At 36.0% G+C, this 22,115-nt stretch overlaps 1 protein-coding gene across 4 annotated transcripts in view; it reads right to left on the bottom strand.

Moving 5' to 3' along the window:
* Nucleotides 1–22,115, bottom strand: part of ATRX (alpha thalassemia/mental retardation syndrome X-linked) — a 280,335-nt gene that overhangs the window by 142,749 nt on the left and 115,471 nt on the right. For all 4 annotated transcript variants that reach the window (XM_011968463.1, XM_011968465.1, XM_011968464.1 and 1 more), the window contains 4 exons: nt 21,877–22,053; nt 15,635–15,728; nt 13,195–13,297; nt 11,210–11,449 (listed from right to left, as the gene is read on the bottom strand). In XM_011968463.1, coding sequence (XP_011823853.1) covers nt 11,210–11,449; nt 13,195–13,297; nt 15,635–15,728; nt 21,877–22,053 — 614 coding nt within the window. The remainder of the gene's footprint in view (nt 1–11,209; nt 11,450–13,194; nt 13,298–15,634; nt 15,729–21,876; nt 22,054–22,115) is intronic.

Below are 22,115 nucleotides of genomic sequence, written 5' to 3'. Positions count from 1 at the left end.
GGCATTTGATTTCAGAGGAGGCACAGTAGCCTCTTCATGTATAACCCAGGGCATTCAGTAGAGACCACAAAGGGACCAAACCTTAGCAGTGGGAGAAAGCAATTTGTAAATTAAAGAGTACTGAAGAAACGCATTAACCAGGCTTTTTTAAAAGCTTCAAAATTAAACTGAACTTTTAAATAAAACATTACTAGGTTTGTCAAGAAGAAAAAAAATATGAAGAATAACCAGGGAAAAAAAGAGTCAACAAAAATGGGCCAAGAAGTAACAGAAATAATGAAATAGGCAGACAAGTAAAGTGAGACAGCTGATTAAAAATGCCCAAATAGGCTGGGTGTGGTGGCTCACGCCTGTAATTCCAGCACTTTGGGAGGCAGAGGTAGGTGAATAGCTTGAGCTCAGGAGTTTGAGACCAGCCTGGGCAACATGGTGAAACCCCACCTCTACTAAAAATATATTAAAAATTAGCTGGGCATGGTGGCACACGCCTGTAGTCCCAGCTACTCGGGAGGCTGAGGCAGGAGAATCGCCTGAACCCAGAAGGCGGAGGTTGCAGTGAGCCAAGATCACTCCAGCCTGGGTGACAGAGCGAGCCTCCGTCTCAGAAAAAAAAAAAAAAAAAAAGTCCAAACACTGAAAATATGAACACAATGAAAACAAAAATAGAAGATATTTTAAAAAACTAAATGGAATTCCTAGTGATGAAAATTATGGTACACTGTAATTCACTAAGTGGATTAATATCATAATAGTGCAGAAGAAAAGATCAACAAAACTGAAGACAAAGCAAGAAAAACTATCCAAAATGAAATAGACGGGGGAAAATAAGAAACCTATGGAACAATATTGAAGAGCATAATATGTAAGTCTCAAAGAAAAACAGAACAGGAAAAAATTATTTGAAAAAAATAATGATGTGAACTTTCCAAAAAATTTGACAGAAGCTGGATGTGGTAGCTCACACCTGTAATCCAAGATCTTTGGGAGGCCAAGGTGTGAGGATCACTTGAGGTCACAAGTTTGAGGCCAGCCTGGGCAACATAGCAAGACCTTGTTTCTACGAAAAACTTTTAAAATTAGCAATAGGGCATGCCTCTAGTCCTAGCCACTTGGGAAGCTGAGGCAGGAGTATCTCTTGAGCCCAGGAGTTTGAGGTTACAGTGACCAATGATCATACCATTGCATTCCAGCCTGGGCAACAGAGTGAGACCCTGTCTCTAAAACGAACAAACAAAAGTTTGATGAAACTATAAATTCACAGATGCAACAAGTTCAAGGAATCCAGAGCAGGATAAACAAAGAAAATAAAAATCTTCAATTTCCGAAAGCCAGGCATTAAAAGAAAATCTTAAAATCACTGAAAAATCTTTTAAAACTATCTTTTCAAGAAATAAAAGGTGCATGCAGAGGAGCAAAGATGAAGGAAAAAGGAGAAAGATAACAAACAAAATGTCACAAAGAAGTAACATCTTTAAAGAGATTTCTTAAAAGTATCAATTTAGAATTCTATACCCAGGGAAAACAACTATCAAAAATGAAGAGATTAGCTTGCTCCTGTACTTTTAGCTACTCAGAAAGCTGAAGTGGGAGAATTGCTTGAGCCCAGGAATTCCAGGCTACAGTGATCATGTTTCTGCATCATTCCAAGCTGGGTGACAGAATAAGACTGTCTCCAAAAAAAAAGAAAGAAGGGAAAATGTAGATATCAACAAAACAATAGACTAGGAAGCTCCAAGCTCTAGTCACAACACAGAACTATTTTAGAAACAAGTAGAAACTTTCTGAACCAACTTTGTCAGAGTTCTGGAACATAGTCAAAGGTTTACAGCAACCAAGCAAATATCCAATCAAGAAAACAACATCTTAGCCAGGCATGGTGGTGAGCGCCTATAGTACAAACAAGTAGGCCTAGACAGGAGGATCACTTGAGCCCAAGAATTTGAGGCTAGCCCAGGCAACATAGCAAGACTGTGTCTCTAAAATAATGAAAAAGAAAAAAAGCCATCTTCAATACAATAGGAACGTTTTACAGCATTTTTACTTGCCCTTGCCCCACCACATACCAGAAGGTGACAGTTTAAGTCTCAAAGCAGCAGCACCCTGTTTTCCAATATCCTCCCACAAACCAGAGGGAGCAAAGCAGATGTTATTTACAAATTATTGTGTAAATGTCATCTAACCTGTCTGAAGGATACTTGGAAGGACTGACATAAGGCTCTCATCTTTTCTTCACCTAACTCAGAGCTCTGGTGAGAAAGACAGCAAGAACAGCTTTAACACACATACACACAACAATTGCAACGTGATGACAGACCCGTAGAGGCCCGGGGCAAGGCATTACAGGAGAACACACCCGAAACACCACCTAAGGCACAAATAGCTGGAGATAGGATACTTTTGGAATTTTTTTTTCCAAGATACAGGGTCTTGCTTTGTCACCAAGGCTGGAGTGCTGTAGTGTAATTATAGCTCACAGCAGCACTGAACTCCTGGGTTGAACTAATCCAGACACCTCAACCGATCCAGTCACCTCAACTTCCAAAGTAGCTGGGACTGTGGGTGTGCACCACCAGACCCAACTAGTCTTTATTTTTGTAGAAACAGTGTCTCACAATGTTGCCCAGGCTGGTCTCACACAACCGGGCTCAAGCTATCCACCTACCTCAGCCTCCAGAGTAGATGGGACTACAGGTGATGAGCCACCACACCCAGCTGCTTTTCAAATTTGGGACACTCAAAAGCAGCCAGGTATATAGGATAATTCAGAAAGCCATATGTATGTCCAGGCAAAATACATGCTCAGAAAAGATCTTTATTAAAATCTTAAGTTATCCCCTCAGGCTTATCTTTAGGTTTAGTGGAAGCCTAGTTATGGATTAAAGGAGTGCACCAGCATAGTCAATCTACAAACAGAGAGAGCAGGCATTTTTTAAAAAAACAAAACAAAACACCTTTTTTTTTTTTTTTTTGAGATAGAGTCTTGCTCTGTTGCCCAGCCTGGAGTGCAATGGCACAATCTTGGCTCACTGCAACCTCTGCCTCCGGGGTTCAAGCAATTCTCATGCCTCAGCCTCCCAAGTAGCTGGGATTACAGGCACGTGCCACCATGCCTGGCTAATTTTTTGTATTTTTAGTAGAAACAGGGTTTCACCATGTTGGCTAGGCTGGTCTCGAACTCCTAAGGCAGGTGATCTGCCTGCCTTAGCCTCCCAAAGTGCTGGGATTATGGGCACGAGCCACCACACCCAGCAGACATTCAAAAAAATCTTTCAAAACATTAGTTGAACATGAATGACAGGGACAGAGACTTCAGTGATGACACACAACAAGAACACTCTTTGAAAAAATAATGTGGGGGAGTCTTAAAACAATAGGTCTACTACAATTTATATATATTTTAAAACCCCAGCAAACTCTTGAAAAGGGAGAGAACCTTACATGCAGAGTTACCAAGTTATAACAGTCAAATGCCCAATATGCAATTTTTAAAAAATCACACAAGTTGACGGGTGCAGCAAACCAACATGGCACATGTATACCTATGTAACAAAACTGCACATTGTGCACATATACCCTAGAACTTAAAGTATTAAAAAAAAATCACAAATAGGAAAATATGGCCCAATCAAAAGAGGATTAATAGCAGATTTGAGCAGGCAGAAGAATCAGCGAATATGAAGATATTAACTGAAATCATCAAGTCTGAAGATCAAAAAGGAAAAAAAAACTAAAGTGAAAAAAGAAAAAGGGATGCGAGGAAAACCATCACGAAGAACATCTTATGTATTATGAGAGTCACAGAAAGAGAAAAGAAAAAGAAAGAAGCAACAATTATTTGATGAAATAATTGTGGAAAACTTCCCAAATTGAAGGAGAGAGACTTAAATCTACAAATACAGGAATGAACTCAAACTGGAATAAACTCAAATACATATAGATCAAAACACATTACACACAAACTGTCAAAGGCCAAAGACGAAGAGAATATTGAAAGCAGCAAGAGAGAAGCAAGTCAACACATACAAAAAATCTTCAATAAGATCATCACCTAATTTCTCATCAAAAACTTAAGAGGTCAGAGGGCAGTGTGACAATATATTTCAAAGTGATGAATGAAAAAAAAGTAGCTGAGAATTCTTTTTTCTTATTTAAAAAATAGACACAGCATCTCACTCTGTCATCCAGGCTAGAGTGCAATGGCATAATCACAGCTTACTGTATCCTCGAACCCCTGGCTAAAGCAATCCTCCAACCTCCCAAGTAGCTTAGACTACAAGTGTGTGCCACCACATCCAGATAATTTTTTAATTTTTTGTAAAGACAAGGTCTCACTATGCTGCCCAGTCTGGTCTTCAACTCCTGGCCTCAAGTGATCCTCCTGCCTTGGTCTCCCAAAGTGCTGGGATTACAGGGGTGACTTACTGTGCCAGGCATCAGCTGAGGATTCTATAACCAACAAAATTATCCTTCAAAATAGAGGAACAAGTTAAGACAATCCTAAGCTGAATGAATTTATTAAAACTAGACCTGCCCTATAAAAAAATGCTTCCTAAAGGGAAGTCTTTGGGTTGAAATGAAAGGATGCTAGAAGTTAACTCAAAGTCATATAAAGAAATAAAGATCTCCTAGAAGATATACATACAGGGGCAAATACAAAACCTAGTATCACAAAATTTTGTTTCATAACCTCACTTTTTACTTTCTTTAGGATTTAAAAGACAAAATGATAAAATACAATTATGAATAAATGTCACCAATTCACAACATGTACAAAAATGTGATTTGTGACATCAATAATTGTAACAGAGTCACCACATAATATGCAGGGGAATGGAACTGTGGAAGAGTAGAACTTTTGTATGCCACTGAAGTTAAGTTCATATCAATTCAAGTAAAACTCTCATAACTTCAGAATATTACATGTAATCTCCATGGTAACCACAAAGAAAATACAGAATATACAAAAATGAAACTGAGATGGAAATCAAAATATGTCACTGCAAAAAATTAACTAAACACAAAAAAGCCGTAATGGAGGAAATAATGAACAAAATAGTAGTAAGAAAACACAAAATGGCAGAAGTAAATCCTTATTTATCACTACTTACCTCAAGTGTAAATGAATTAAACACCTGGATCAAAAAGACATAGACGGACATAATGATTAAAAAAAACATGATCCAAATACTGGTTATCTAAAAAAGATTCACTTTAGATCTAAAGACACAAATAGACTGAAAGTGAAAGAACGGTAAAAGACATTCCATGCAAATAACCACCAAAAGAGAGCTGAGATGACTATATAGACATCAGACAAAATAGACTTTAAGTCAAAAACTGTTACAACAGACAAATAGGAAATTATGTATTGATAATACAGCCAGGTTCTCAAAAAATGTAATTATAAGCATATATACAACAAACAACAGAGCTCCAAGACATATGAAGAAAGCACGAAAAGAACTAAAAGGAGAAATATACATCAGTGTAGTGTGGGAAAACTAAAAAAAAGGGAGAAACAGTTGGAGACATAAATAGCTCAACATCAATAAATGCGTAAAACAAGTAGACAAAGATCATTAAGGAAATATCAGACTTGAATAACACTATAAACCAATTGGAGCTGGCCACAGTGTTTCATGCCTGTAATTCCACCACTTTGGGAAGCCAAGGCAGGAGGATCACTTGAGGCCAGGAGTTCAAGACCAACCTAGGCAACACTGTGAGACCCTGCCTCTACAAAACAGTTTTAAACAATTAGCTGGGGTGGTGGCATGCACCTATAGTCCCAGCTACTCAAGAGGCTGAGGCAGGAGTATCACTTGAGCCCAGGAGTTCGAGGCTACAGTGAGCTATGATCACGTCACTGCAGTCCGGCCTGAGCAACAGAGCAACAGAGCAAGACACTGTGTCTTTAAAAAAAAAAAAAAAAGACCTAACAGACATATAAAGAACACTCCACTCAACAATGGTAGACCATACATTTTCTCTCAAGTGCACCTTCTCAAGGACAGACCATATGATCAGGCACAAAAAAGCCTTAATAAATATAAAAAGACTGAAGTATCTTTTCCAATCGGAAGGGAATGCGACAAAAAATCCATAACAGAAGACAACTGGAAAAAACACAAATATGTGGAAATTAAATAAGTAACTAAAGGATCAAATAAGAGATCACAAGGGAAATTAGAAATCACCTTGAAACAAATGAAAGTTAAAACACAAAATACAAAACCTATGGGATGCAAAGAAAACAGTACTAAGAAGAGGATTTACAGTGATAAAGGTATACATTAGCAAAGAAGAAAGATCACAATCAAGAACCTAACTTTACACTTTAAGGAACCAGAAAAGGAAGCACAAACTAAACCCTAGCTAGAGAATAAAAGGAAATAATACAGATTAGAGCAGGGACAATTAAAATGGTTGATGGATGTATAGATAAAACAGATATGTAATAAAGCAAGTACAGTAACATGTTAAGAAATGAAGAAGCTACATGGTAGGTACATTCGTGTTCACGTTTATAATTCTCTCCATATATTTACAAATTTCATGATAAAATTGTGGGGGAACAAAATTACTAGAAAAAATAATGAGAAAATATATACCATGTATTATTCAAAAACAAATCTACACAAGATTTGTGCATTTCATTTTAACTAAATTTCCTTTTACATAAAAAGGAAAACATAAATATTGAACTTTAGCTAATGATACACATGCTAAAGCATTTGAGATAAATGAAATGATGTCTGGAACTTACCATGAAATGCATAAAAAGATGTACTGATGGATAAAGATTAGTACATAAATAGGAATGTAATAAGGCAAATATGAAAATGAAAAAAATCTAGGAAGTAAGTTTATGGGAAATCAATGAAATACTTTCAACCTGGCTGTAGAAATGAAACTTTTCCTAAGATGTTGGAAAAGAAAGATGATGTCGTTACGTTATTATCAAATACAGCAGACTTCAGGTGAAAGAAAATTACCAGATAATACAGAGTCACATTATATGTTGTTAAAGGGGGAATTAACCAGAAAGATGTAATCCTAAGTGTATATGTACCTAACAAAACAACTTCTAGCAAACATGAAGCAAAATCTGAGACCTACAAGGAAAAAGAGATGAATTAACAATTATAGTTGGAGACATCAACACTCCTCTAATTGGAGAGAATACCATTAAAACTATAGAAGATCTGAATATAATCAACCATCAATATAATCTGATCAAAATTTATAGAATATGTCACCTAACAACAGCAGAATATACACAATGAACATCCACCAAGACAGATCATATTCTGGCTCATAGAAATTAGAAAAGATTCAGAGCAGAGTAAAAATGAACACAAAATACCAAAATTTGTAAGATGCAGAGTTTAAACAGTATGCACAGTGGCAAATTTTATACCTTTAAAAATGCTATGTTAAAAAAGATCCAAAATCCACCTAAAGTAGCTAGAAAAAGAAGAGAAAATAAGTCCAAAGAAGGATAAACACAGTAAAAATAAGAATGAAAATCAATGAAATAGAAAAGGGTCAAACAATAGAAAAAAAATTAATAAAATCCAAAGCTGGGTTTTCTTTTTTGAGATAGTGAAATTGTGAAATTTTTGCACAGATTAATCAAGGAAAAAAAATGATAAAACACAAATTTCTAACAGACACAATAAATGACAGAACCTACAAAGTATAACGAAAGACTATAAACAAATTTACATAAATAATTTGACTACTTAAATGAAAAGGAAAAATTCCTTAAGGATGAAATTTACCAAAACAGACCTAAAGAAAAAGAAAAGATCTAAATAGTTCTACATGTATTAAAGAAATGGAATATGCCAGGTGTGGGGGCTCCCAACTATAATCACAGCCCTTTGGGAGGTTGATGGGAGAGGACCACTTGAGGCCAGCAGATCAAGACCAGCCTGGGTAGCATAATGAGACCCAATCTCTAAAACAAAAAATTAACCAGGTATGGTGGTACATGCCTGTTGTCCCAGCTACTTGGAAAGTGGAGGCAAGAGGATTGCTTGAGCCCAGGAGTTTGAGGCTGCAGTGAGCCATGATCACACTACAGCACTCTAGCCTGAGAGATAGAGGAGACCCTATGAGAGAGAGAGAGAGAGAGAGAGAGAGAGAGAGAGAGAAAAGAAAGAAAGAAAGAAAGAAAGAAAGAAAGAAAGAAAGGAAGGAAGGAAGGAAGGAAAGGCTGGGCACGGTGGCTCACGCCTGTGAAAGAAAGAAAGAAAGAAAGCAAGGAAGGAAGGAAGGAAGGAAGGAAGGAAGGAAGGAAGGAAGGAAGATAGATAGATCAGCAAATGCAATACAATATATAAAAGGAGTAATACAACACGACTAAGCAAGGTTTATTCAAGGAATCCAAGACATTTTCTAGGTCACTCCAACAGACGCAATGAAAAGCATTTGAAGAAATTCACCATTTATAATTTAAAAAGAGAAATAAATGATAGATTGGAATGGAATTAGCAAAATAGTTTTTCTTCACAGACAACACAAACGTATACATGAAAGTCATAAAGAATTTATCAAAAAAGAGCTACTATAACAAGTAAGTAAATTTAGAGCTTAGGACACAAGGTCATTATGCCAACATTACTTGAAACTACGTTTACTATATGATATGGCTTGGCTGTGTCCCCACCCAAATCTCATCTTGAATTCCCACATGTTGTGGGAGGGACCCAGTGGGAGGTAACTGAATCACGGGGGCAGGTCTTTCCTGTGCTGTTCTTGTGATAGTGAATAAGTCTCACAAGATCTATAGTTTTAAAAAGAGGAGTTTCCCCGCACAAGTTCTTGTCTGCCACAATGTGAGATGTGCCTTTTGCCTTCCACCATGATTGTGAGGCCTCCTCAAGCCACGTAGAACTATAAGTCCAATAAAACTCTTTGTTTTATAAATTGCCCAGTCTTGGGTATGTCTTTATCAGCAGCATGAAAATGGACTAATACAATAGAACATCAAAAACCATGAACTACTTGGGGATAAATCTTTTAAAATATGTACTAGACCTATACAGTGAAAACTACAAAACATTCCTAAGAGAAATTAAAGAGAAGGTAAATAAATAGAGGTACACTATATTCATGTAATAGGAGACAAAACACTGTTAAGATGTCAATTCTGGCCACACTACAAGAAAGAGTCAACAAAATTCCAATAGAAATTCCACAGGGATTTTTGTAAAAACCAACAACATAATATTATGTGGAAATGCAAAGAACTGAGAATACCCAGAAAGATTCTGAAAAAGTGGAACAAAGTTAGAGGAGCTGTACCACAAAAAGGGGACAACCAGATTTAAAGTACCTCTTAATGAGATGCAAAAGGAAGTACTATTACTGCCCATGAGTATTTCTACCAAAAAAAGAACTGAATCTAAATCTGCTCGGGACTCTAGATCCTATTACTAGTTTATAGGAAATATAGATGCCAATGAAACTGTACTACAGGGATGCAAATAACAAAACTCAGAATATAGAAAATTTTACAAAACTAATCTGTTTTCTTAAACAAATGAACTGTAAGAATGGGTAAAGAAAAAGAAAGAACCAAAGGGAAACTAGGTTAAAATTAGGTAAGAGATTTAGCATTCAAATACAACAGAATATGCAGATGGCCCTTGTTAAGACCTGATTCAAACCAACTATTTTTTTTTTTTTTTTTGAGACTGAGTTTCGTTCTTGTCACCCAGACTAAAGTGCAATGGTGAGACCTTGGCTCACTGCAAGCTCTGCCTCCTGGGTTCAAGCAATTCTCCTATCTCAGCCTCCCAAGTAGCTGGGATCACAGGTGTGCACCACCATACCTGGCTAATTTTTTTGTATTTTTAGTAGAGATGGGATTTCACCATGTTAGCCAGGCTGGTCTCCACCATCTGACCTCAGGTGATCCACCCACCTCGGCCTCCCAAAGTGTTGGGATTACAGGCATGAGCCACCACGCCAGGCCCACACCAACTATTTTTTAAAACTACTATGTGAGGCAATGAGAGAATTCAGTGTAATAATGCTACTGTAGTAATGTTTAAAATACTATTATCTTTTAACAATACATTCCCAACTATTTATAAACAGAATATGATTTCTGAGATTTGCTCCGAAATAATCTGAAGGAAAAAGAATAGATGAAACGGCCGGGCGTGGTGGCACTCACTCCTGAGTATGTAATCTCACATACTCAGGAGGCTGAGACAGGAGAATCACTTGAACCCAGGAGGTGGAGGTTGCAGTGAGCCAAGATTGTGCCACTGCACTCCAGCCTGGGTGACAAGAGTGAAACTCCATCTCAAAAAAAAAAAAAAAAGATGAAACAAGACTTGTACTATGTTAGTAACTGCTGAAACTGACTTCATAGATCCAGGGAGAATTATTACACCATTCTCTCCACCTGTGAATTTGAAAATTTTTGTAACATAAAGTCCATTTAAAAACCTGAAACCTTTTATGGATTTAAGAAGTAATTTTGAAACATTTCTCTACCCAAAATGCAACATAACCATTTTGGTGATCATTCAAGAATCTCAATTCTTTCCATGCACTTAATTAAATTAATAAAGCTTAATGACTATTTTGAGTTGCATGAAATAGTGACAGTAGGAAAAATCAACTGCAACTAGAAATCCTGTGGTTGAGGCTGGTCACGGTGGCTCACACCTGTAATCCCAGCACTTTGGGAGGCCGAGACGGACAGATTACTTGAGGTCAGGAGTGCAAGACCAACCTGGTCAACATGGTGAAACCCCGACTCTACTAAAAAATACAAAAATTAGCTGGGTGTGGTAGTGCATGCCTGTAGTCCCGGCCACTTGGGAGGCTGAGGCACAAGAATTGCATGAACCCAGGAGGCAGAGGTTGCAGTGAGCTGAGATCATGCCACTGCAATCCAGCCTGGGTAACAGAGCCAGACTCCATCTAAAAAAGAAAGAGAAATCTGTGGTAGATTACAACATTCTACTCTTAAAATGCTGAAATATATTGAAGTCATATACCAAATAAAATAAATCATTAATAGAAATAAATTAAGGCTGGGTATGTTGATTCACGCCTGTAATCCCAGCAGTTTGGGAGGTCAAGGTAGGAAGATCACTTGAGCCCAATAGTTCGAAGCCAGCCTGGGCAACATAGCGAGACCCTGTAGCTATAAAAGAAAAAGAAGAAGAAATAAATTAGTCACCTCTCTCAATTTTTCTCGCTCACGCTCCCTCTCGGCAATACGTTTTCGCCTCTCTTCTTCTTCCTTAAGAGCATTTTGTGTTTCTGTTCTCAGTTTATCATCTTTAAGAATCTTCCGAATTTTCTTTCTGCCTTTTCCAGGAGACTTGGAATCATCATTTTCATCTTCTTCTTCCTCCTCCTCCTCCTCCTCCTCCTCCTCCTCCTCTTCTTTTTCCTCCTCTTCCTCCTCAGAATTACTCTAGGGAATTTAAACAATTAGAGGTCAACAGTACAAAGTCATTTATCCATTTCATATTCCATTAATTAATACACCAGGAAAAGGTGGAAGAAAACATGCTGAAAACCTTTAGAATTATATTTAGCAATAAAGAGTAGTATTAAAAAAAAAAAAAAAGTCTTCGGCCGGGCGCAGTGGCTCACACCTGCAATCCCAGCACTTTGGGAGGCCGAGATGGGCAGATCACAAGGTTAGGAGATCGAGACCATCCTGGCTAACACGGTGAAACCCCGTCTCTACTAAAAATACAAAAAAAAAAAATTAGCCGGGCGTGGCGGTGTGCGCCTGTAGTCCCAGCTACTCAGAAGGCTGAGGCAGGAAGATGGCGTGAACCCGGGAGGTAGAGCTTGCAGTGAGCTGAGATCGTGCCACTGCACTCTAGCCCGGGCCACAGAGCGAGACTCTTTCTCAAAAAACAAAACAAAACAAAAACTCTTCAACACCTATTAAAAAAAAAAAAACAACTCAATTAAAAATGGGCTACCGACTAGAATAAACATTTCTCAAAAGAAGATATAAGCATATGAAAAGATGTTGAATATCACCAGTCATTAGGAAAATACAAAGAAAAACCACAATGAAATGCCACTTCCCACTCATTAGGATGTTTCTTGTTGAAAAAGAAAGAAAGAAAGAAAAAGAAACAAAGGAAGTGTTGGCAAAGATGCAGACAAATTGGAATCTTGGTACATTGCTAATAGGAACGTCAAATGTTACAGACACTAGAGAAAAACAGTGTGGAGTTTTCCAAAAGTTAAACATACAACTACTATATGATGTAGCAATTCCATTTTTCCATCTATACCCAGAATAATTAAAAACAGGGACTCAAACAGATATGTAAACACCCATATTCATAGCAGTATTATTCAAAATAGCCAAAAGGTAGAAACAACCAAAATGCCCATCAACAGATGACTGGGCTAACAAAATGTGGCACACACATACAATGGAATATTATTTGCCTTAAAAAGGGAATGACATTCTGATACATGCTACAACATGGATGAACCTAGAAAATATGTCAATGAAATACGCCAGACACAAAAGGACAAATATTGCATGATTCAACTTATATATATGAGGTACTTAAAATACACAAATTCATGGAGACATAAATGAAAATAGAGGTTACCAGAGGATGGGGGATAGAAGGGAATGGAGTTAATGTTCAATGAGTGAAGAGATTCTGCTTATGAATATAATTAAGGCCACTGAATTGTACACTTTAAAATATTTAACAGGTTATTTTTCAAAAGATAAATACCCCTCTGGAAGAGCACTGTGTTGACGGAATCAAACATATTTCAGACACCTTTTACTTTATGTAAGCCTGCGTATATACAAAAAAACTCAAACTGGCTAATTTCACTACGTGATTTATTCCCATATAAGTCATCATTCAGGATAGTATTTTGTCTTCAGAAAACAGAACACTCACATCACTACAAATATAAAATCATGAATTAGAATGGCTTAAAATTCCATTAGAAATTAAGGAATAGGAAAAAAACTGATAATGTCAAATTAATACTTTTACATATATATATATATACACATATACACAATAACCAATCCTTCCCAAGTGTAAAATGTAAATAAGCCAGTAGAATAAAATGAATGAATGGAACAGAGAGGTGATAGCATGATTACCATAGTCTACTGTACCAGTTATAATTCAAGCACGTGGTAAATGTCATTATTACCTTGTTTTCACTGGATGAATCTTCTTGAACCTTAATACGTCGCCTTTTCTTTTTCTGTTTATAGCTCCGCTGATTTTCTTCCAACTCTGCTTTCTTTGCAGACCTGAAGAAAATTTAAAACACAAAATAAACTATTTCATGATTAACTTCCATCAATAAGTTATGTACTATTTTAAAACTGTTCTACCTCTATATGCATTCCTAAAAACAAACAGGAAAAAAAAATCAGTAGGTTAAAAATGGATATTCCAGCAGAAGCATAACCCTTCATTTTAATCCAGTGATCAACAATTTACAGTATCCTGAGGGGAGGTTTGTTATATGAGTAAGAAGATGCATTAAAGGACATTAAGACTATTCTTCTAGTATAAAATACAAACAGCCAATAGACATACTAAAAAACATTCATCATCACTAAAAAAAGCAGATTACAAATTTGAACACTGTTTTCTTCATAACAGGCCACAGAGATTTAAAAACACAGTAACAACTTTTGGTGAGAAAAATATTTCTGGGTTTAGAAATTTGTACACAAAGCTACATTAATCCAGACAAAATAACTACTGTCAGTAAGGATGTGGAGAAAGTGAAACCCTGTTCACTATTAATGGAAATGTAAAATGGTGTAGCTGCTATTATGGCAGTTCATCAACAAAATTAAAAATAGAATTACCATGCAATTCCTTTTCTGGGTATATACCCAAAAGAAATGAAAGCAGGAACTTGAAGAGATATTTCTACACCCATGTTCAAAGCAGCATTATTCATGACAGCCAAAAGGTTACAAATCAAATGTCCATCAACAAATAAATTGACAAACAAAATGTGGTATACAATGGAACATTAAGCTTTTAAAAGGAAGAAAATTCTGAAACATGACTCAATATACATGAACTTGGAACACATGATGCTAAGTGAAATAAGCCAGTCAAAAAAAGACAAATACTGTATGATTCCACTTATATGAGGTTCCTAGAGTAGTGAAATTCATAGAGACAGAAAATAGAATGGTGGTTGCCAGGGGCTTCAGGGAAGAGGAAAAAGAAAGTGGTTTAATGAATAACATTTCAATTTTGCAAGGGGAAAAGGTTTTGGAGACTGGTTCAAAAAAAGTAAATGTACTTAACACTACTAAGTTATACACTTAAAAACGGTTAAGAGGAAAATAAAAATCCCCAGTAATACCATGAAAGAAAAAAAATGGTTAAGATGGTAAATGTTATGTGCATTTTACCACCATTAAAAATAATCATTAAGGAAAGAATGAAGTACTGATACAGGCTACAACATGGATGAACCTTGAAAACATTACACTAAGTGAAAAAAAAATCCATGAAAGGATATATATTATATGAATCTACTCATGCAAAATGTCCAGAACAGGCATATCCATAGAAAGTAGATTTTAGTGTTTATTAGAGTACGAGGGCATGGGGAATGGAAAATGACTGCTAATAAGTACAGGATTTTTTTCTTGGGTGATGGAAACGTTCAGAAATTACAGAGTGGTGTTTTTTGCACAACTTTGCAAATACTCTGAAGACCACTGTATTCCACAGTATAACATGTTGAATTATATCTTGGTTTAAAAAAAAACTCTCAATGTATCTTATCATTTTCATTTTATATTGACTTAAAGTATAATATATTGCTATACTCTAAGCACAACCTGGTAAGTATTAACCTAAAAAAATCTCAAATGTTTTAAAACTTACAAATGCAGACAGACACCTTTGTAGACATATATACACAAACACACACAGATTGTTCATTTGATAAACTGTAGAAAGATTATGTTATTCTGGGGGAAATAAAGAAATTGTAGTAGTAGCATTATCTAACATACCATACTAAGAAGGAAGCCAAATTTTAAATTACAGGTAATCTAGATCAGTGACTGTTCATGTTATAAGACCAAGCATATCATTATTACTGTAGTACTCCTAAAACCGATAATTTATATATCGAGCACTTACTATTTGCCAGGTAGGTACTGTTATAAACCTTGTACATGTATTGTCTCATTTAATGCCCACAATAGTCAGTCAAGTATATTGTAATCCCCCACTTTACAGATGAGGAAACTGAAGCATAGAGTATTTATACAAATAGAAAGTAGAAAAGCCCAGAGTTAGACTGAGGCAGTTTTTCTATAAAGCCTCTTCACTATTACCCTACAATTTCCCCCATAACAATAAAAAACTGCAGCCACGAGTAGTTTTGCAGACTGAAAATCTACCCAGGTTAGAATACACAATTCAACTACACATAAAATATGCTTAGATTCTTTTTAAACTATTAAGTATAACAATTAGTTTCAAATCAAAATATTATATATTGCACTAACTTAACTTTATTGGTAACAGTAACCATACAAATCATTTGAAGGCATGGTCATTCAGATTAACTCCTAAAATTTTTAAAATATCAATTATAATACCTTGTTCTGGGCCGCTGTTCATCTTCAGATTCACTGACTTCTTCACTAACTCCTGATTCCTGAAAATCAGAATCTTCTGAATCTTCACTGCTCACTTGAATTTTAAAAAAATACATAAAATTATTAATTATTTTTTCAATAGAAACCCAATTCACTTAATTTACCAATGACTTGACATTAAAACAGAGCATTATAAGAACGTCAGAGGTATATATGTGAATGGATAATACATAATATAGAATATATCAGTTAATGCTTTACATGATATATATAAATAAAATTCAAACGTATTTCAAATGTAATTATAAAACTGTGGTTGTACATTAAAATATAAGTATCAATTGTATATGAATTGACAAAATAAGAATAAATTACCTGTCAATAAAATATATGTAATTACCAAAGGTAAATTAATGAAAAAGAAGTTTGGCTATTCAAAACAAGCAAGGTAGGCTGGCCAAGATGGAATAAGATTACAGATTCTCTCCTCCAATGATGACACAACTGAAGAACTCGAAAAGGGAAATAATAATAGGCAGATTGGAGACTGAAATCAAAACTTGAATAATGACCCCTCTACAATTGGTGGAGGGGAGACAGCTGTGAGTGCATATGGTTATTTTCTTTGTTTCCTGGTTTTGACCAGAAGGCAGGCTAAATTCCAAAGGTATGCAGAGGGTACTGACAACAAGACTGTGAAGAAAATCCCTATTTCTAGCCACAACACCAGGAAATCAGGTTCTACATGTGGAATCCTCAATTTTTTTTTCTCACAATTAATGCAGTAATGGAAGCATATAAAACTCCAGGAGAAAACCTCTTTTTGGCCAGAGGAAGCAGGGCAGAAAAAATACAAGATAAGCTTAGAACATCTTATAGTGCCAGAAAATAAAGCAGTGTTCAAACATGGACAGGCACATGTTGAAAGGACACAAGATTCAACTTGAAGGAGCTCCCAACAACCAAAGCTAGAACAATTTGAGTAATAAAATAAATGGTACTATTGGATTATAACTGGTAAAATAAAAATCTATAAGTCATATTGATATAAATAATGCAATAAATAAATAGGGGAAAACAACTCTTCCTTACAATTACTAAATGTGGAAGTAATGAAATAAACAGAAAATTACAACTAGGCAAATACCACAGTACTAACGGCTTCACCCAAGATGAATACTAAAATTAGTGGGCTTAAGTATGATAAGAAACAGAATATATGCATGGTCAAAAAGTATCTCCCGATAAAATACTAAATATACACAGAAAAATAATGTCTTCTTCTTTACAGTGGAAAAATACTAGCAGACACCAACTTAAGCAAGTAACAAAAGTTAATCGTGAGAGTAATAAGACATATTGATGGCTGGGCATGGTGGCTCACCCCTGTAATCCCAGCACTTTGGGAGGCCAAGTTGAGAGGATCACTTGAGCCCAGGAATTTGAGATCAGCCTGGGCAACATAGGGAAATTCTATCTCTACAAAAAAAATTAAAAATTAGCCAGGCATGATGGTACACACCTGTGGTCCCAGCTTCTTGGGAGGCTGAAACGAGAGGATCACTTGAGCCCAGAAGGTTGAGGCTGCAGTGAGCCATGATCGCACCACTGTACTCCAGCCTGGGCAACAGAGTGAGGTCTTCTCTCAAAAAAAAAGACATACTGACATCATCTATTCTTGGTGTCATGCACTGAAGACACAACATCACTTCTGTGGTATTCTGTCAAAATGCATAATAACCTCAATTCAATCATGAGAAAACATTAGACAAATACATATCAAGGAACAGTTGAGAAAATAAGGAATCAACACTCCACAAGTGTCAAGGTCATCAAAGGAAAGACTGAGGAATTGTCACAGACTGCAGTAGATTAAGGAGACATTATAATTCAATGCAATGTGAGATCCTAGATTGAATCCTAAAGCAGAAAGAAAACATTAGTGGGAAAACTAATCTCTGAATAAGATCTATATTTACTTCAGAGGTCATAAAATGGTTTATGTAAAAAGCTTGATAGTAAATATTTTTGACTTGTGGACAATATGGTCTCTGTTGCAACTACTCATCTCTATTCTGCCATTGTACATATGTGAAAACAGTAAATTAATGAATATGGCTGTGTTTCAATAAAAAGCTTATTTATAAAAACAGGCAGAGGATCAGATGTGGCCCACAGGTGCAGTTTGTAAACCCCTGGCTTAGTTGATAGTATCGTACCAATGTTCATTTCCCGGTTTTGATCATTGTACTATGATAAGGTATTAAATCAGAGAAGCTAGGTGAAAGATACACAGAACTCTGCACTATTTGTGTAACATTTCTGTAAATATAGAATTGTTTCAAAATAATTTTTTAAAAATCTATCATAACCTGAGATCAGAATCAAAGTTCTATTCCAGTGAAAAAATGGGAGAACATAAATGCTAACAGAAATGCTATAAATGGGAGAACATAAATGCTATATAGAATATGTGGGGGGAGAAGGGAACAAAGAGTTATTGTTTAATGGTTAAAGAGATTCCATTTGGAATGATGACACGTTTTGGGGACAGACAGAAGCGATGGTTGCATAAAAATGTGAATGTACTTAATGTTACTGAATTGTACACTTAAAAATGGGTAAAATGGTAAATTTTATGTTATGTATATTTTACCACAATAAAAAAAACGAATAGTTAAGCAACTGGAAAGCCGGGAGAATATCAAAAACACACATATATCCCTGCATTCACACACAAAAAAATCCTGTAATTAAGTATAATTTTAAGCCTAGTATTAATTTTTCACCCAACATTTAAAAATTTTTGAAATCTACCAAAAATTTGAAAGAATTATTGAATGAACACTTGTATGCCTTATCCTAAATTCACTTATTATTAGCAGTTTACCACATTTGCTTTTTTCTCTCTCTCTACACACACACACACACATACACACACACGCACACACCTTTTCTTACACTGAACCATGTGATATTAAATGCAGATGACACTTTACCCCTACGCATAAGGATACTACCCTACATAACTAAATACCATGATCACATCTGAAAAAAAATTACTATCATCTAATAAAAAGGCAATATTTACAGTTTCAAATTGTCACTAAAATAATTTTGTAACATTTTTCTAATTTAGGAGAAAATTAGAGTTCATATGCTGCACTTTGTTCTTATGCCTCTTCAATGCATTTCAATTTAATTCAACTACATTTAATAAGTAGACTATTCACTATTGATTTTTCCCATCTCTCAATTCAAATTTCCAAATAATATAGGAACACCAGAATTTACAAAACTCAGAAAATCATGCAACTTCAACTATATATCAACCACTATGATCATAATCCATATTAGAAACACAAATATGATGGGATTTTAGAAGTTTACTCTCTCCTACACAAACAAAAAACAACAACAACAAAATCACCTGGGTAATAAATTACCCACAGAATCAGGCACTAGAAACACAGATCATAGAAAATTCAGGTTTTAATAAAGCAAATCTCAAATGTAATCATATATAATAAAAGGGTCTATATATTGAACTAAGCCTCAGAAGCAAAATCAATATTGCCCCTTTTGTTGAAGAGGCACAGGAATCCACGTTGTGATATATATAACATGTTAAATCACACAGTTCCTTTATAGAATCTGTAAGAGCTTGCAGCCATATTGCAAAGAACTTTATAAGACAGGCCGGGCGCAGTGGTTCATGTCTGTAATCTCAGCACTTTGGGAGGCCGATGCAGATGAATCACAAGGTCAGAAGATCGAGAACATCCTAGCTAACATGGTGAAACCCTGTTTCTACTAAAAATATAAAAAATTAGCCGGGTGTGATGGCGGGCGCCTGTAGTCCCAGCTACTCAAGAAGCTGAGGCAGGAGAATAGCGTGAACCCGGGAGGCGGAGCTTGCAGTGAGCTGAGATTGCGCCACTGCACTCCAGCCTGGGCGACAGAGCGAAGACTCCATCTCAAAAAAAATAAATACATAAAAAATAAAAATAAATAAATAATTTTAAAAAATGTATAAGACAAGTAGTCACAAAATGATGCACTATTATTTATGTGCCACTGCACTCCAGCCTGGGCGACAGAGCGAAGACTCCATCTCAAAAAAAATAAATACATAAAAAATAAAAATAAATAAATAATTTTAAAAAATGTATAAGACAAGTAGTCACAAAATGATGCACTATTATTTATTAACATGAAAATGTCCATAACATATATTAATTGTATATGCGTGTAGCAAGAACTCCTTCCTCCTCATCTTTAGTGAATAACTCTTGCCCAAAAGCCCTATAAATGTTTAGGATTCCAAGACTATGTCCTTAGCTTTCCATTTGTAAAACATTACAACTCCACTGAATAACCTCAACTACTTTTGTGATATTGTACATATACCATGAAAACTCTAAAAACCTGACACTCATTGTAGACTTTTCCCTTTCATATCAATTAAGAAGACCTAACAATTCAACCTCCTATAAGACTTAAGTCAATCTTCCTCTTCTCCAACAACCCCATTTGTTGTTATGTATATTTTACCACATCAACTACAACAATACCTTCCAAACATTCAGTGCCTTCATTCTCACTGAATAATAAAGAACTAATCTAATCATATGATATCTTTGATTAAAATCTTTCAATAGGAAAAAAAGTGGTCATGCTGAGGTTGTGATTCTTGGGTGTTAGTAATCAACACCTTGTTCCTTGATCTGGGTGCCCTACGTTTTCATCAAGATGTCTACCTATTGATAACGTGCACTTCTTTGTACATATATTTCAAATAAAACATTTTTTAAAGTGGTGGTAATCCTCTATGATTATACTAAAAACTGCTAAATTGTATACTGTAAATGGGTGAACTGTGTGGTCTGTGAGTTATATCTCAATATAGCTGTTATACAAAAAGTTTAAAAATAAGGCCAGTACAGTGGCCCACGCCTATAATCCCAGCACTTTGGGAGGCCAAGGTAGGTAGATCACCAGAGGTCCAGAGTTCAAAAATAAATACAGTAATTAAAAAAAATACATTTTCAATGGCTCTGCATCCTTTAGAGCCTATTATATTTCCCAAACACTTGCAAAAATGCGTTCCTATTCCTAGGTGGCAAAAAAGAGTTCATCTGCCATCCATGGGTTGGGTACTAACAATAGTCTTCAAAATTTACCCCTAGTCATCAAAAAGCCAAACAACAACAACAACAAAATTCTTTGTACTTTTTGTTACCCAAAATTCACAGGCAAAATTTACCCAAATTAATTGCAACTTCTACCCTTCTACAGGAAAGCACTATGTTTTTGCAGTTTTATATGCAATCTTATACTTTCTACATAATGTTTATTTTATTAAATCATATTTATTTCTCTTTATAATCTAAAGGTTAAAAATATTCTTTGTGTCATCTAAAGTTTCTGGTTTATCTTCCCACTCTAAATTATTACTTTTAATCTCATGTGATAGTATACCTGTTGCCAGTGTACTGACATTTGCTTAATATAGTTGGTCAATTGTTTGAGTAGATATGCTTAAATTTCTTTCTTTTTTTTTTTTTTTCTTGGAGACAGAGTCTCGCTCTGGGGCCCAAGCTGGAGTGCAGTGGTGCTATTTCAGCTCACTGCAACCTCCGCCTCCCGGGTTCAAGTGATTCTCCTGCCTCAGCCTCTCGAGTAGCTAGAACTACAGGCATGTGCCACCACACCCAGCTAATTTCTTGCATTTTTAGTAGAGACAGGGTTTCACCATGTTATCCAGGATGGTCTCAATCTCCTGACCTTGTGATCCACCCGACTCAGCCCCCCAAAGTGCTGGGATTACAGGTATGAGCCACCGTGCCTGGCCATATACTTAAATTTCATTACTATAATTAGTTTACAAAACCAGCATGGTTTTTTTTTGTTTTTATTTTTGAGACAGGGTCTCACTCTGTCACCCAGGCTGCAATGCAGTGGTGCAATCACTGCTCACTACAGCCTTGACCTTTGGGGTTCAGGTGATCCTCCCACCTCAGCCTCCCAAGTAGCTGGGACTACAGGTGCACACCACCACGTCCAGCTATTTCTTCTATTTTTTTGCAAAGATGGGGTTTCCCTATGTTGCCCAGGCTGGTCTTAAACTCCTGGGCTCAAGCAATCTGCCCACCTCAGCCTCCCAAAGTGCTAGGATTACAGGCATAAGCCACTGTGCCTGGTCCAATATGTTCTTTACATTCAGCATTAAAATGTCTTACCCTTTCTTCTGTTTCTGCCTTTGACTTCTTTATGCTCTTTAGGCTTTGTCTTTTTTTCTTCTCCAGATTCTCCATCACTCACAGTCAGTTTGTGCCTCAAAAGCCTATGTCTGTATCTTGGCTTCTTAGATTCTTCAGAATCTGAATCTGACTCAGAATTGATTTGATTTTTTGCTTCTAAATGAAGAAAATAAATCAATAAAACCTTCTTCAGTCTTTAAAATGTCTTGTAAATCTAT

The sequence above is a fragment of the Mandrillus leucophaeus genome, unplaced genomic scaffold (assembly GCF_000951045.1).
Source record: "Mandrillus leucophaeus isolate KB7577 unplaced genomic scaffold, Mleu.le_1.0 Scaffold844, whole genome shotgun sequence".
Classification (NCBI taxonomy): domain Eukaryota; kingdom Metazoa; phylum Chordata; class Mammalia; order Primates; family Cercopithecidae; genus Mandrillus; species Mandrillus leucophaeus.
The sequence above is the reverse complement of the archived record's forward strand: the minus strand, read 5'-3'. Positions and strand labels throughout refer to the sequence as shown.